The sequence below is a fragment of the Molothrus ater genome, chromosome 2 (genome assembly GCF_012460135.2).
Source record: "Molothrus ater isolate BHLD 08-10-18 breed brown headed cowbird chromosome 2, BPBGC_Mater_1.1, whole genome shotgun sequence".
NCBI classification, from domain to species: domain Eukaryota; kingdom Metazoa; phylum Chordata; class Aves; order Passeriformes; family Icteridae; genus Molothrus; species Molothrus ater.
Genome location: NC_050479.2, coordinates 66552422 through 66567330, shown reverse-complemented (window position 1 = coordinate 66567330; position 14909 = coordinate 66552422). Strand labels below are relative to the sequence as shown.

General features: G+C 37.6%; 1 protein-coding gene across 5 annotated transcripts in view; it reads right to left on the bottom strand.

Annotated features, from left to right (window-relative positions):
• The window catches only part of DCLK1 (doublecortin like kinase 1), a 235429-nt gene that overhangs the window by 64046 nt on the left and 156474 nt on the right, over positions 1–14909 (bottom strand). For 4 of the 5 annotated variants that reach the window (XM_036396137.2, XM_036395978.2, XM_036395891.2 and 1 more), the window contains exon 6: positions 4249–4343. In XM_036396137.2, the coding sequence (XP_036252030.1) occupies positions 4249–4343 (95 nt within the window). Of the gene's footprint in view, positions 1–4248; positions 4344–5292; positions 5433–14909 lie in introns of those variants that run through there. The other variant, XM_036396049.2, reaches the window with a different exon arrangement.

Genomic DNA, 14909 nt, shown 5'->3' with positions numbered 1-14909 from the left:
TGAATAGTATCTCCGAGGTGACTGCTCTTGCTTCTGAATATTAAAAAAAAATTAAAATTATGCATTTGGAACTAACAAATAAGGTATTTCTGAATTTTAATATTTAGAGAATATTTTTGCACTTCTTTTCATAACTCTATGATTGCTTTAAAGCAAAATCATTCACCAGATTTCAGTGTCATTTTCTCTGCTATTTTACCTGGTTTTAAATACTTGAAAGTCTTAAAAAGTTTCCCTTTCTGAAAGAATTTTTCTTACCTATAATTAGCCAGAGAGCTGTGTGTCTTGAAATTATGAGGAGAATCTATTTCTTATTTTGCATAGATTATAAGAAGACAAAAATTGCTGAATGAATCAGACTTCTTGGCTACATACAACTCAAAAAACCCTTATATAGATAGAATTGAGCCTCTCTAATCAGTGAAGAGGTACCTTAAAACTAACTCTTTTTTATTCTGTAGGTTGCAACATCTAAGAACACAGAAAAAATACTTAAGTTATTTTCTAAATGCCATGTCACCTTTTCTGAGTCTGCATAGTTAACTGCACTCTGTTGAAGTAGTAACTATATTTGTGGATAACACAGTAACTCTACTTCAATCGGCTATTTCAAACCTGAATTTCAAATGTATTAATCCTCTGGGGAAAAAACCTCCAAAAATTAATTATGTTCATAGCAATTTAAAAACTAGAATCTTAATTTCCTATTTAAGAATAAAGCAATAATTAAACTGCACGAAAGAGTAACTATAGCACACAGCCTGCTAGTTAAAATATTCAGAAGCTGAAAATTGGTTGACAGTTAGCTAAGATAGCTGATAAATTGTTCCTAGCTCACTTTCAACTTCGTGAATTACACCCATGAAATTAATCTTTCAAATCTTACTTTCTTCAAATATAGACTGAGTTTCGCAGAAGATTATAAAAATATAACTTTCACTGACTTCTGAATTTCTGGAAACAACTCAGCCAACATACATATGCAAATGAGAAAGGATACATTTTATCTTTTTTGTATTCTGGCTTTTAAGGGTACAAAATTTTACCTATAGGATTACAAGAGTACTGTTTTCCTGAGTATGTACCACAAGACAGTAAGCATGTAACAGCATGTAAGGCCACATTTTTGGCCTTATTCACATCAATCAAAAGCCTTCCTTCAAAGGCCAGAATTCATTTTTTAAAAACAGGAGTGATGAAATGTCAGTAAGTAAAATGATTAATTCCTATATTAAGCAGCCTAATGCACTCCACAGGTCTTTACTATTCCCAGGAAGAAATCCCCACCTTTGTGGAAGTATCTTGCTTTGGTCCCTCTGGATTCAAAAGTCTGACCTCCTTTCAGCTGCTCTTCCAGGAAAAACACTGGCAGCCTGCCTAGAACCCCTGGGCATCGTGATGTCCCAAGCCTACAACTCCCTCACAGCCTTGGATGGGGATGCTGAAGAGCTGATTGATTAGTTTAGGCAAGGTGAAGCAGGCTAGGCTAGAGGAAATGTTCCTATCACCTTCCAGACCCAGTACCTACCACTGGCACCCCATGTACCTGATGGCATGAGAGAACAGAACTCCTGTAACTCTAACTGCACAGGGAGAGGCACAAAACACCACAAATTTCAGAGCTGAGCTGGTGTCCTCAGGACCCAGCATCTTATTTCAGTTCTAAAGCAGTAGCTCCCTCAAACTGCAGGTAAAGAGAGAAAGACAGAGCAGTCAGAAAACCAGCCACCACCTTCAACTCCAGATCACAGCTACAGCAGCCAACACTCTTGCTCCAGGGCAGGAAGATGTCACCTCTCAACACAGGGGACAAGATGGGAACTTTAATCCATCTCTTCTCCCTTGTATGTCTATCACAAGATACCAGCACTTCAGCAATCTCCTGCAGAATAAACCTCACCCTGCTACTGGCTTGTCAGCACTGTAGCTGAAGTCACTGAAGACAGAACAAAATGCTTTGGATTTAAATTTCGTTCATGACAATATGGTACATAAAATAACCTCTCTAGGTGAAATTTAAATAAAAAGACACAGAAAATCTGTACTAAGACTAAGCAGAACACCATTTATATTGCTAACAAGGAAATTATGATTTTCAAGCACTGCGTAATGCCTTATTTATTCATTGGAATGCACATTATAACTTTTAATGACACAATCGTATGTTTTTACACTGAACTTCTTACTCATTCACTTCACAAGCTAAACATGAAAGGAGATGAAATAAATTCTCAGACTGAGTGTTAAGTTTCCATCCCTGAACTTTGAGTTGATTTTGTAATCTAAATAATGTTACTGCAATGCATTTTACATGATTGCAATCTATCTTTACATGAATATATTCCATGTTTCATCAGGTAAAAAAAATAAATCTGTCTAAAATAAAGCCAGACAAGCATGAAAAGTCCACTACCGAGGTCACGAGGACTGAATACGAATATTGGAGAAGAGAATTCATCTCACTAACAATCTTAGTCTTATCTCTCCTGTAGTACACTTCAATATTTATTTTCCCTACAGTTAGCAGTCTGATTTTGTTACTGCTACACAGCACTTTGCATCCATAATACTGCCACTCCGTGATCCTATTACACTTACACATAAAAAGAAGCCCATCTGCTCTCCTCTTCACATTTCAAAGTCAGAAATCTTGTGCCTAGAAACCTCTTGTGTCTAATGGTGCTGATCACATGGCTCCCACTCACCCATCCACAAACGTTAGCAGAAAAACATTTCTTCACTGTGGAGAGCAAAGCTTCAGTGGCGAGAAGAAAGTTTAGGAAAGTTACCAATGAAAAGAGACAGCCTTACAGCAAATGCAAATCCAATGTAAACTGGTATCATCCATCTAAACAGACGCCCTCACATCACCAATGTATAATTCATTTGGAAGACTCTTTGTTCCCTCTCCAATGACTTATTAATGATTCATTAATAAGCCTTGAGAGCGAGAACAAACAGGTGGGGAAGACATTGCATTCAAGAAGATTTTAGCACCAGCTTACCCACTGGAAGTTACATATTTCCTCTCTGTGTACCGGATGATGAAAACCATGACAATACCCTGAGGCTCCGAGCTGCTGCTCACTGGCTGTCCCTACACTGCAAGATCACAGTCAGCCCCTGTGTCTGTAGACAAGTCATGGCAGAAACCCATAGCTGTATCCCAGATGGAGGGAAGACTTGGACATGCACCATTCCTCATCTCCCTGGCATACATCAGATATGAAGAAGGGTCTGCAGGCTAGAAGGGAGTTGTGTCATGCTACAGCTATTCCTGATCTGGGTATCTGGGGAATCAGGTCTACACCAGCTCCTAAAGTCAAGCACTGCCAATTTTGTACATAATCCCCTTATTCTGAGAGACACAAATTGTATCTTTGTTTAAAAACTGAAAAGGCAGGAAAAGCATGTGTTCAAACTCTGTTTATAAACAAGTCTGAGATACAGATTACTGCCTCAGGGATGCTTTCATTGAGAACTGACCACAGTTTAGAAAATACATAGACATCAGTCTTATTTCTTTTAAACAATTAAATAAAATTAATTAGATAAAATTAATTCTATCGGTGTGTGGAGCTTTTGGGTTGAATGAGTAATATTTATAAGAAGGTTACAGTAGTAACATGGGCATTAGCTTAGTTCTGGATGCTTAGGAATACTGTAGATTCCTCAGTAGATTCCTCAGTAGATTCCTGTAGATTCCTCAGTACAGGATAACTAGGGGGAACCTATAGCTACTATCAACTCTCATCCAGGAAAGTGATGGACACGTGCCTTGGTGCTGATAGTATCTTCACTGCACAAGGCTGTGATATCACAGCTAAATTCCACAGTGCATTCTTTCACCTTGCTTCAAAATCAAAGCAGTCTGTAGATTGTGCAAGTGACAATGCTCACAGCAAGTCAGGAACAAAAGAGATTTCTTTGACATTTTCTTTCACTTGTGAAATATTTAGAAAAAGAAAGTAAAACAAACAAACAAAAAGTTTCGTGAAAAAGGAGAAAAAAAACCCTGTTTTTTCCCCCTAAGGATAAACCAGTTCTCAGCATACTCAGCATTTTGACAGACACAGAACAGTTGTATTCCACTTCAGGGTGTTTTACAAACACAAGGATTGTAGCCAAGCTCTTCCACCCTATAGCTCTACACACACACAAGGGATCAGAAGGGAGAAGGCTATTGGATAATGGCTATGCTGGATTCTCCCCAGCCATGCTCAGAAATCAGTTTCCTTATTTCCTTACCCTCTGTTTCCGTAGGCTTCCTGGGCTGGTGGGAGATGGGCTTGGAGACTTCCCAGAGCGGGGAGTAGAAAGTTGGCTACCAGGGGTTCCATTCACTAAAAGGACAAGAAATTGAAATAAATGAATACAAGGCATTATTAAAGGAAAAAAATATTTAAATCAACATTTTTCTTCAGTCTCTGTGGAACAGATTAATTTGCTTTTGCTTAATGCTTGAAACATTAAATAAGGTAATTCACAAAATAATTATTTCCTTAGATTTTTGGCTCATGAAGGAATTTTTTTATACAGGGTGAAAGCAAATAATGAAAAAACCTGAAAAGACTTCAGTCAATGGCAGAGAATATGATCATGTTTTCTTAAACTGTATTGTTCCTGTACTTTACTGAAAGTAAAATACTTCCATTACTGAAAGTAAGGGAAACAAAATGCCTTTTTAACCTTAAAAGACAAAGTATATAAACCTTTTCATTCCATTTAACTATGGCTTCAAGTGTTGCCCACTAAAAATAAAACACTGTACTGCTTGCAAGAACAAATCAGCTGCCTGCTTTTCACTTTTTGAGTGAGGACTCAACCATTTGAAGAGATTTTTGCAATACTATCTGACCCAAACACCACCTCAGACTTAACCCAGAAGGGCTTTCTGGAGGCAAATGAATTGGATATAACTCCTCCGGTCTGACTTAGAGGAAAGCATCACTCTCTCAAATAAGCAAGTTTCTTCACATATGCCAGTGCCTATCTTTATAGAAGCATCTTCACATGCACATGACATTATCCAATAAATTAACAAAACAATGCCAGCAGAGGACAGAATTCTACTACAAAGTAATCACATGAGAGGCTATCAATAATATTCACACTGACAGAAACACTACAAAGCATGTATCACATATACATGTAAATACTCTTTAACAAGCAACTGTTCTATCAGAGTCTACATTTGTAAGTGCTAGGATAAAAAGAACAATCAGATTCCTAGATTCTGAATCTTAGGAGAATATCTACATACTAAGGATATCAACAAGGTATTTGACTTACCTTCTATGAGTTCTAACATGGACAAAATCTGACTGTTTAACCTGATAAGAGCAAGCAGCAAAATTCCTGCTCTGTACTAAGCCAAGCTGTAGCCAAACTGAGAAGCAATGGGATTAGTTAAGGATAGCTGGGGCTGCTCACAGAGTGAGCTGAATGCGATGCAGGATTCATAAGCAGAAGCCTTTTCTGCGTAAGGCTGACGTCTTCAGAGCAGCAGTGGGAGGTGCAGGTGCTGTCTTAGGGCTACATCAAAGGTGTCAATTAAGCATAATGCTGCTGTTTCACAACGCTGCTGAGCCACCGCAACCCCCACTCGCTTTCCATGGAGCCCCGAAAGCCTGAGCAATTTTATATGCTGTGCACTGAATCATAATGAGGTGCCTTTGGGGGCAATGTAGCAAGTGACTCATCCGAAAATCAAAATGACAATAACTCTTGTAAAAACTTGGCTGACTGGCAATCTAGCAAATGCTAATTCCTTTGGATAATACAGTAGGCATTTTTAAGAGATTCTTCTTACTTTTTGCATAATGCATTGTTCTTACTGGCTAATACTGGGCCCACACATTACAATGAAGAAATATGTATACCTACCACACCACACACATCAATAAAACACATTATACTGCATGATAAAGGACCATCACTTAATAGTGCTTAGGTGCTATGAGTGATCCAATCTCAACATCACTTTGTGCAAGGCATTGTTTAGAGTACAGGTGCAATATATTTTCATAACTATAGAAACAACAAGATGCTGTAATTGGATTTAAATAGGCTGGTTTTATAGAAAAACATTCCACTCATCCAGGCTTCTAAGTATCTTTATACAGAGGACAATGATTTGCACATATCAGCACTCATTCAAATATTGTAGTAAGTGTAGGGAAACACACATGCTTGTGTATGTCCATACACTATTCAGCAAAACAGCCACAGATCTGTCCAATGGTGACTAAAATCAAGTTTTATTACTGATATCACTGAAATAATTTAGGAAAAGAGCAAGATGAGATGAATTAAAATCAGAATCTCAAACTTGTAAAGTTGTAAAATAAAATGTATAAATGTATAAAATGTATAAATGTATAAAATGTATCTTCTAAACACCTATGTCATAATTTGGAAACCAACATTAAACTCCTACTATTCACACAGAGCTAGTCCTGTAGACTGCTGAATAACAGGTCTAGTGCTCTGCCCTCTCTTTAAACCAAGAAGATACTCTTAGGTCTTATTATCATAACCAAATTGAAGATAACAGATACATTTCAATACACCTTGTAGCACTAGGCACTGGTTCCTGTTCTTAATAGATTGACTCCTTTCTCATAACTTCCAACAATAGCTTTTTTTAGAATTACTATAGCAATGACTGTCCTGAAGACAAAAATTTGAGGCTACCAAGTGGAACCAGACAAACAGTAGCAATAGTGTATTTAACTGTCAACATATTTCTGTATTGATGTATATTATGTTAATGAGTATCTATTTAGGATGAGAAAACACAGTATTACCATAAATCCTAAAAATTTCTTACTTGTCACTATCAGAGTATCCAGAGTGTTTAAACTAAGCTTGAATGATCTCTTCAACCGTGCCTTTAAAAAGGAAAATTATGGTAGTTGTGCTTATTTTGACCATGTAATATGTGAAATTGAGAGTGCAATTAATGAATTGAGGCCCTCAGCAGATTTAAATGAAGTTTTCTCACCTCCTTACCCATATCCAAAATACAAAGGTGCCTGTACATAAAACATGTACCAGGATTTTTGAGAGCTCACAAGGACTCCCTATAGAGAGCTGATAAGGAAACTCCAGAGATGGCAATTAGCTCTGGAGATGAGATTCCTTTTACCAATCTTCACTTAGCTGTTGTATTGGCTTGTACATCTGAAGTAGTTTTCTAGACTTTATTTTAACCAAGTTGCTGTCCCAACAGAAGTTGTATCATCCTGAAGCTATCATCTAAACCTGACCTGATGAACAATCTACTAGGAGCCTCCATTGCAGTGTAAACTTCCAAAGCTACACAAGATTAATCCTTCTGGATGCTCTCCATACCTAGAGATATATACTGCTATTATTGTTATTACGTTATTCTTAGTACTGATATTATTAATATAATCCTTAAGACAGACGTTGCAACAGGACAGAAATGGTAATTTCTGATACTTTCCCAGTACATTCCAGGGGCCCTCCTTTTATAGCTTTTTGTTTATGGCTTCCTGCGCTTATGAGTCATTGGACTGAATTTGCAAATAGAGGTGATATTAGGTGCTGTGTAGCAGGAAGAGACTGCAGTGATTCTGACCCCCTTCCTGAACTCCATTTACAATTATTACACCACTCTTACATAAGCTGCTCATTACCAGAAAACATGTCAACAAATATGTGAATAAAAGCTATAAGATTTAATAATAATACTGCATTCCTGATCACTAAATTGCCCTAAAATCCATTTCTAGATGGAATGTATTTTTGTTGGAAACTACATTTCTATCCAGTATCTGCTCTGCATTTCTCACTGACTGATACAGCATATGTTCCTAGAGGGAACCTTGATGTAGATAAAGACATAGGAAATTGGTAAATCACTGTTGTGATTGATCATTTTATTGAGTGAGGCAAGAGGCTTCTTGTCACTTTTATTCATAAAATGGCAAGGGTCATAGATTCAGCTTAACACAGCGCCCTCCCGTCACCTTGAGAAGAAGATTTATCAGTTCAAAATTTCACCAGTGAAATATGTATCAAAAAGCTGTAACAATACCAAAATTATTGTGGCTGCTCAGAGCAGATGTATGCAACTGCTTGGCTGTGAACTCCTTTCCTCACTGTCCTCTCTTGCTAAGAATGTGCAACAGAGCCAGAACCTGTATTTGTACTTGCTTTTCCAGCACCTGGCACACACATGAGGATGGAAAAACCCATAAAATAGAACACTAAAGCTGGATACCAGCATCTACTGAGATAAATGCAAAATAGCTTTTCATATGACAATATAAATAATAAATATGATAATATTTATGAATAATACTATGATAATAAACTAATGAAAATGCTGCAAGTAAAAAGTACTTTGATGGCATTCAAAAAAATAAACTTTGATAGGGTATATTTTCATTAAGTAATAGAAAAAAAAAGCAAGAAAAAATTCATTAAAGCATTGAGTGCCAGTCTGAGAAGCCACAAATACCACTGCAGTGTAGTAAAATCAGTCTTCTATAGAGTTGCCTGTGGATGTGCAAGCATATTGTACTTTATAAAACAAATAGAGACAACTTGGTGTGTTTAAAAAAGTGGTTTGCCAAACACAAAAGTGTGTGTGAAGAAGAAAGAGGACACTAAAGGAAAAGAACAGTGCAGGTTTTTTTTGCAGCCACAACTTATGAATAGGAAAGTTCAGCGAAAAAATGATTTGCACAAGTCACAACATGTGTAGGTCATATTCAGCAACTGTTAGGAGATAATGTGAGATTACTATTTGACCTTGCTGCAATTACTTCTGTAGTTTTTCACTGTCCTTTCCAAAACAAAATTTTTGTCTCGATAAGATTATGTAGTTAGAAGATAGTTATGAAATAAACCATATCTTGCCTTTTTGTTCATTCTGCTTTTGTATTTTACTTTTGTACATCTTGACATTTTTGTCTTAACAAGACAAAAGACTGAGTGTGCACAGAGCACCACATTAGGCAAGTGCCCTCAGTATGACTCCCTAGTGAAGACAAGGCTTTAGAGGTTCTACCTTAGCATGCAGTTGGTTGAGAAAAAAAGCCCAGATACCAATACTGCATTCATTTCAACTGGTGCTAAACTGTCCTTTTTATTTTCAATCTTTTGTAGAGTTTATGTCAAAAAGTTAAGCAGATAAAAGTAGAACATCCCTTTGCCACTGAAGACAAGGCCTGACAGACCTACACAGAACTTTCACCTGATCAACAGATTAACAGATCAGAAATGTCAGCAGAAAGGATCCCCTACAGGTCACGTATGCATTCCGCATCCCAGCAGGCACCAATATACCAGTCCTTGTTAGTCACTGGTACCCACGGTAGCCACACAGTCTAGCCCAAGCTGTGCAGAGCTCAGCAGGGCCTGTAAACCCCACACAGGCACTTCCACCTCAACCCAAAGTCACCTATGTCTGCACTAGCAAGCAGAGAAGTGCTGCAGACACACAGATACTGAAGGCATATCTTATATGTCAGAAGAAAGGGGACTGCCTGGAACATGCAGTTCCCTGGTACCCACCAGTATTTGTTTTTATCTCTAGTCTCAGAAGCTGAGTGCCTCTTGGGGTTTTTTTCCTCCCCACTTCAGCTGATATCTATGAAACTGTCTGCTAATTTAATGTAGTACCTAATCAGGAGAACATCTTTGTGCACATAAGATTTAATGAAAATCTGTCTTTTGGACTGTTTTGCCTAACTAGAAAGACTAGGATTCTCAAATCAGTCTGTTTGAACAGAGTACAATTTCTGAGCACGTTCCTTCATTTAGCATCTAACTTTTCATCCTTTAAGAGGGTTAAACTTCTCAACATAACGAAATCTACTTCTCTTACCAACCCTTGTTTTTGTTACTGCGTATATAATTATGAAAATTAAGTTTTCACTGATTACTATCAAAGACAAACATCATAAATAAAAAATTAAAAAGAAGCCAAGATCAAAGCAAAAATAATCTGGAAATCCCTGGGTCCACAGGATGACTCCATCACTCCCATGGGTATGTGCTCTTGGCTTTAGGAAAATTTTGCTTCAGCATATTTATTATAAAATCAGTCAGCTGAGTACCTGTAACAGTGTGAATAATGGCAGTATGGTACATCATGCTTTTTCCTTTGGGATACAAAAGACCTTCTGGAGTCAGGTGGTTGAAGGAGGGCTGCTTCTGGATAAGAGCCTAAGGTTGAACTACCAGACTAAATGAAAACATACCCTATTGAAGAGAAACACCTCTACTTCTTTTTTTTTTTTTTAAAAAAAAAAAGCAGAGACAAGCACAAGCATCTGACCTAGGGAAGGCTTTCATAAGATCCTATTTCCGTATCCACTTTTTTCTTTAGGCAGCATCTAGAGTTTTGATTAGGCTTTAATTTAATATGCAGTTTCACAATTTCTTTACCCAGGTACAATTTAAGAAAGAACCCTCACATAGTCTTTGGTAACATGACCTACTCCATCCATTCCTCGTTGAATGACGTTCCCTTTGTCATTTGGAGTAGGTACATATCAAACCAGGTATTCTTGAAATAGTCACCTGTCACACTGAATAACCCAAACTCCTAAATAACTTTTTAAAACCAAACTTTAACACCTGAATTGATATTGAAAATAAGATTTCAAGCATTTGACATATTCTGAGTGATAACTTGAGGGAAACAGGAAGGGAGAAAAAGTGAGAAGGAAACAATTTTGAAGAAGGTGCTCAAACTGAAAAAAAAAAAGTAGCTACTTTTGTTGAGAGTAAGCCCTGAAAATTAGAACTGGAATTTCAGGAAGTAAACCAGAGTTCACGCAAATGCAGCATCTTTCCTTAATTTAACGGACCAAAGGTACAGTAATTCCAGTCATCTCATGCTGCTCTTGATTTGATTAAAAATAACGATGATGAAGATGTAAGTGTTGCTGCTTTCTTTGAATCTACTACCTCTTCACTCACACTGAAGCTGCCACCAATGGTGTTAAATGGCAGCTGGACAGAAGCCACCAGCTACTGAATAGCCATCAGACATTCATAATTTTTGGTCACCAGCAATGGGCTGATACCCAGGCTCACCAAAATTAAGTGTCTCTTTTATTATGCCCTTTCCCAAATATTATTTGATGCCAACAAAACCACATCAAAGTGATTTACAGGCTTTAAGAAGACATCAGAAAAATTAAATAGAGGTAGGATAATCTATTGCACTTGGAATCAGACATCAGCCTTCTGCCTACTCAGGAGGTCACACTATCTTTTCTCTGCTTCTCTTCTTTGCCTTGTTCCATGCTTCTCTTCTCTATTTAGACTGAAAACCTTTTGAAGCAGACAATACCTCAAATGGATTTGTAAAAAGCCAGAAAGCAAACCTCCTGCAGAGAGATTTCTGTCTGGTGGTACTGTTTTGAAACACTGTCAGATGTAAATAACAAACTGAAGAAAACATAATGACTGAGAAGTCAGCCCTTACACAGATCTTCCTAGCTTACTTGTACTCTTGGAAGAAAACATTATTCTGTGTTTTTATATAAAAATAGGATGCATCTGTTCTCAGGAGCCAGGGAACCTATCAGGAAAATATAAGTACATTAAACATATGCTCTGTTACAAAAAAAAAATAAAGTGAAAAAACAAGGATGGAAAAAAGGTGAACACCACCTATGTAAAGGCATACATGCCTTTGAAATATGCACAAAAAAAGGTGTAAAGGCAGATGCAGTCCTTTTGCTCACCGCAGATTGCATAGCTCAAAAAACAACAGGGAGTGTGTGTTTCTCACAGACGGATACCTTTTATTGTGCCCTCAGCTAACCAGGGCACAGATTTGAACCTTTGTGGCCCTGATCACTTTTGTAGCCTCTGGTTTCATTAAGGGTCTTTCCCTGCAACCCTGCAGCCTGATTTCCCATCACAGATTCCCCACTTAGCCCTGTGCTGCCATTGCAGTGTGTTCTAGAACCTGTGAGATGGTGTTTTTCATCCTGTTATTCCCATGATGTTATTCCCATAGCCATGTATCTGCAAAGCCTGAAAGTGCTGTTATGATAGGTTCTGTGCAGAACTTTCAGCCAAGGAGGCTGTCTTTAGGGGCAACAGAGGGCAAAAGGCACCTGCAAAGGGTGAAAATCATCTAAGAGCATTGAAATTGTCATTAAGAGTCCTTTTTCTCCAGTAGCAGATGAGACAATGAGGGAGATGGTTCTCCAGGACAGTGGGTGATGGCTCCCCAGGGAGAGGGGACATTTAGGGTCCTTTGCCTGCTCCTCACAGGGTCAACGGTCACTACAACAAGGTGAAACTGAAATGGAAAGCAAGGGCCTTCAAGCAGAATTTCCTCAAAAATAATTTAACATTACTGAGTTTATCTTCAAAGCACCGGTTTTGGTAAAATATTGTTGTTCCAGACGTATAGATGCAAAAACAAGAACCAGAAAAGCAACAAATGACCAATCCCTCCACATAAGTCCTTTGATTTCTGTAAGCAACTTCAGAAGCTATTGGGATGAATTTGGGAAAGTTTATCACCCCAAACTACCATTTGCTCAGAAAAAGGAACTCATGGACTTCATCCAATTTATAAATTGCTAGTGCAAGCCAAAGTCTGGCTTAATTCATTGACTACCTGAAGTTCTGTGTCAAAGAAGGGAAACAGTTGTTGAGGATGGCATCTAAGTGCCTAAACCAGAATAGATTGTCTACATGTCTTAGCCTTGTTTATACATTTATTTCTCTAATAATGGGAAAATGGCCCAACACTTTGCCTTCATTAACTCTAAAAATGATGAATCTAAATCAGCTATGCTGTTGAATACCTGCATTAAAGACTACACCATACTACAGATGCATACACAAAAGAATAAAAGTTAACTCAAGGATATCTCTTCATTCGACAACTTTACCAGTTTTAATATCTAACTTTGAGATTTGAATATTTTTTAACATAGTCTTTGTCTATGGAACTTTCCTTTTTTGGCCCATGTAATTATCCATGTGTATTTTCTTGATATGAACATTAATTTAAGTCTGAAGCAGAAATATGATCCTTTTGTGCAATTAGAATGTGCAGACTTCTCTTTTTCTTGATATGAACATTAATTTAAGTATGAAGCAGAAATATGATCCTTTTGTGCAATTAGAATGTGCAGACTTCTCAAAATGCAGCAAGAATCAAAAAGAAACAAAAGGAATTGAATTCTTTCTAATTAGCAACATGCTCTTTTCCATTCACCTCTCTCAGCTTTTTGTCAAGGGTACACTACCAAGTTGCTTTCTGTTTCCCTTTATCCCTACTTCTTCCAACTTTGTTCTGAGACAAAACTCTTCAGAAAATGATACACCTTTAACTTTTTGTAATATGTATGTATTGTCTTTGATCAGAACAAAGAATCTACTCTTCTTCTTATTTTCCCTGTTTATAGCTAATGAAAGAAAAATCCCTAAAAGTAGTTTAAAGTTTAACTGAAAGCAGTTTAAAAACATACAATAAAAACACATGTACATACACTTAGCAGTAAAAACACGACAACAAAAGCATAACTTCCAGCTATGCACAAGTCATTCAGGAGCTTCTCTAGTACTGAGATATTTAATGTAGACCTCATGGAAAAATTATCAGCTCATATGTGTGCTAGATGGCAATTTCTCCCTTCTGCTTCTGTCACAGGTACACAGGATTCCAAGAAACAAGCAGCAATTTTATGCTTGCTGGGTGGCAGAAAAGTGAAATCTCTCCATTCTGTATTTCATGGGAGAATGTTGGGTTTTTTCTAAAACCATCTAAGAGTCATTGTCCTCTTTCTTTCTATGACTGTTTTTTTAAAATGCAATGTCTAATATAAAATAGCATTTTAAAATATCATTGACTGGTTTTAGCTCTGTGTGATTTAATAACAATTTTGATAGCAAGTGCTTAGTACAATATTGTTTCCTTGTTTGAAAGTAATACTGATCTAAGTACTTGTGTATGTAAGGTTAGAAATAGGCTTATTGTACCATTCACAAAATTTGACCTACTTGAAAAAAGCAAACAGCAAAGATATAGCCAAATCAGAGCTGTTCCCCTCACTAAAAATAAATTCTATAGAAACACTTCCAATTGTTTATCCTTTTTAAGCTTAACAAATTTAAATTCAAATAGGACAGAACACAATAGAATAGAATAAAATAGAATAGTTCCATTGGAAGGTTCCTACAACAACCATCTAGTCCAACTGCCTGACCAACTCAGGGCTGATCAAAACTTCAGCATGAGAAGTGGAGCTTCACAATAGAGTGGCTTTGGTGAGCACCTGTCATCCAAGCAACCACACAGTATTTCTTGGTAAAGGAATGCTTCCTAGCTATAGAATCATTGAGTAGTTTGGACCAGAGAAGACCTTTAGGATCATCAAATCCAACTGTTAATCCAGCATTGCCAAGTCTACCACTAAACCATGTCCCTCAGTGCCATGTCTACAAATCTTTTAAATATCTCCACGGATGCTGACTCAACCACTTCCCTGGGCAGACTGTTCCAATGCTTGATAAAGCTCTCAAAAAGAAATGCTTCCCCAATATCCAGTCTAAACCTTCCCTACAGCTTTGAACTATTCCAATGTGCCTTTTCACTGGATACCAGAAAGAAGAGCTCAGCACCTTCATCTCCACATCTCCTCCTCAGGAAGCCATAGAAAGCAATCAAGTCATTCCTCAGCCCTTTCCTCACAACAAGACAAGCCCAAAGTCCTTAGCTGCTCCCTATAGGACATACCTTCCAGCCCCTTCATCAGTTTTGTTGCCCACTTCTGGACATCTTCCCATCATTCGTAAACTGTGGTGCCCACAACTGTACACAGTGCTCAAGGTGAGGCCACCCCAACACTGAACACATCCTGATGATCCCCTCTTTCACCTGGCTGGTGGTGCTG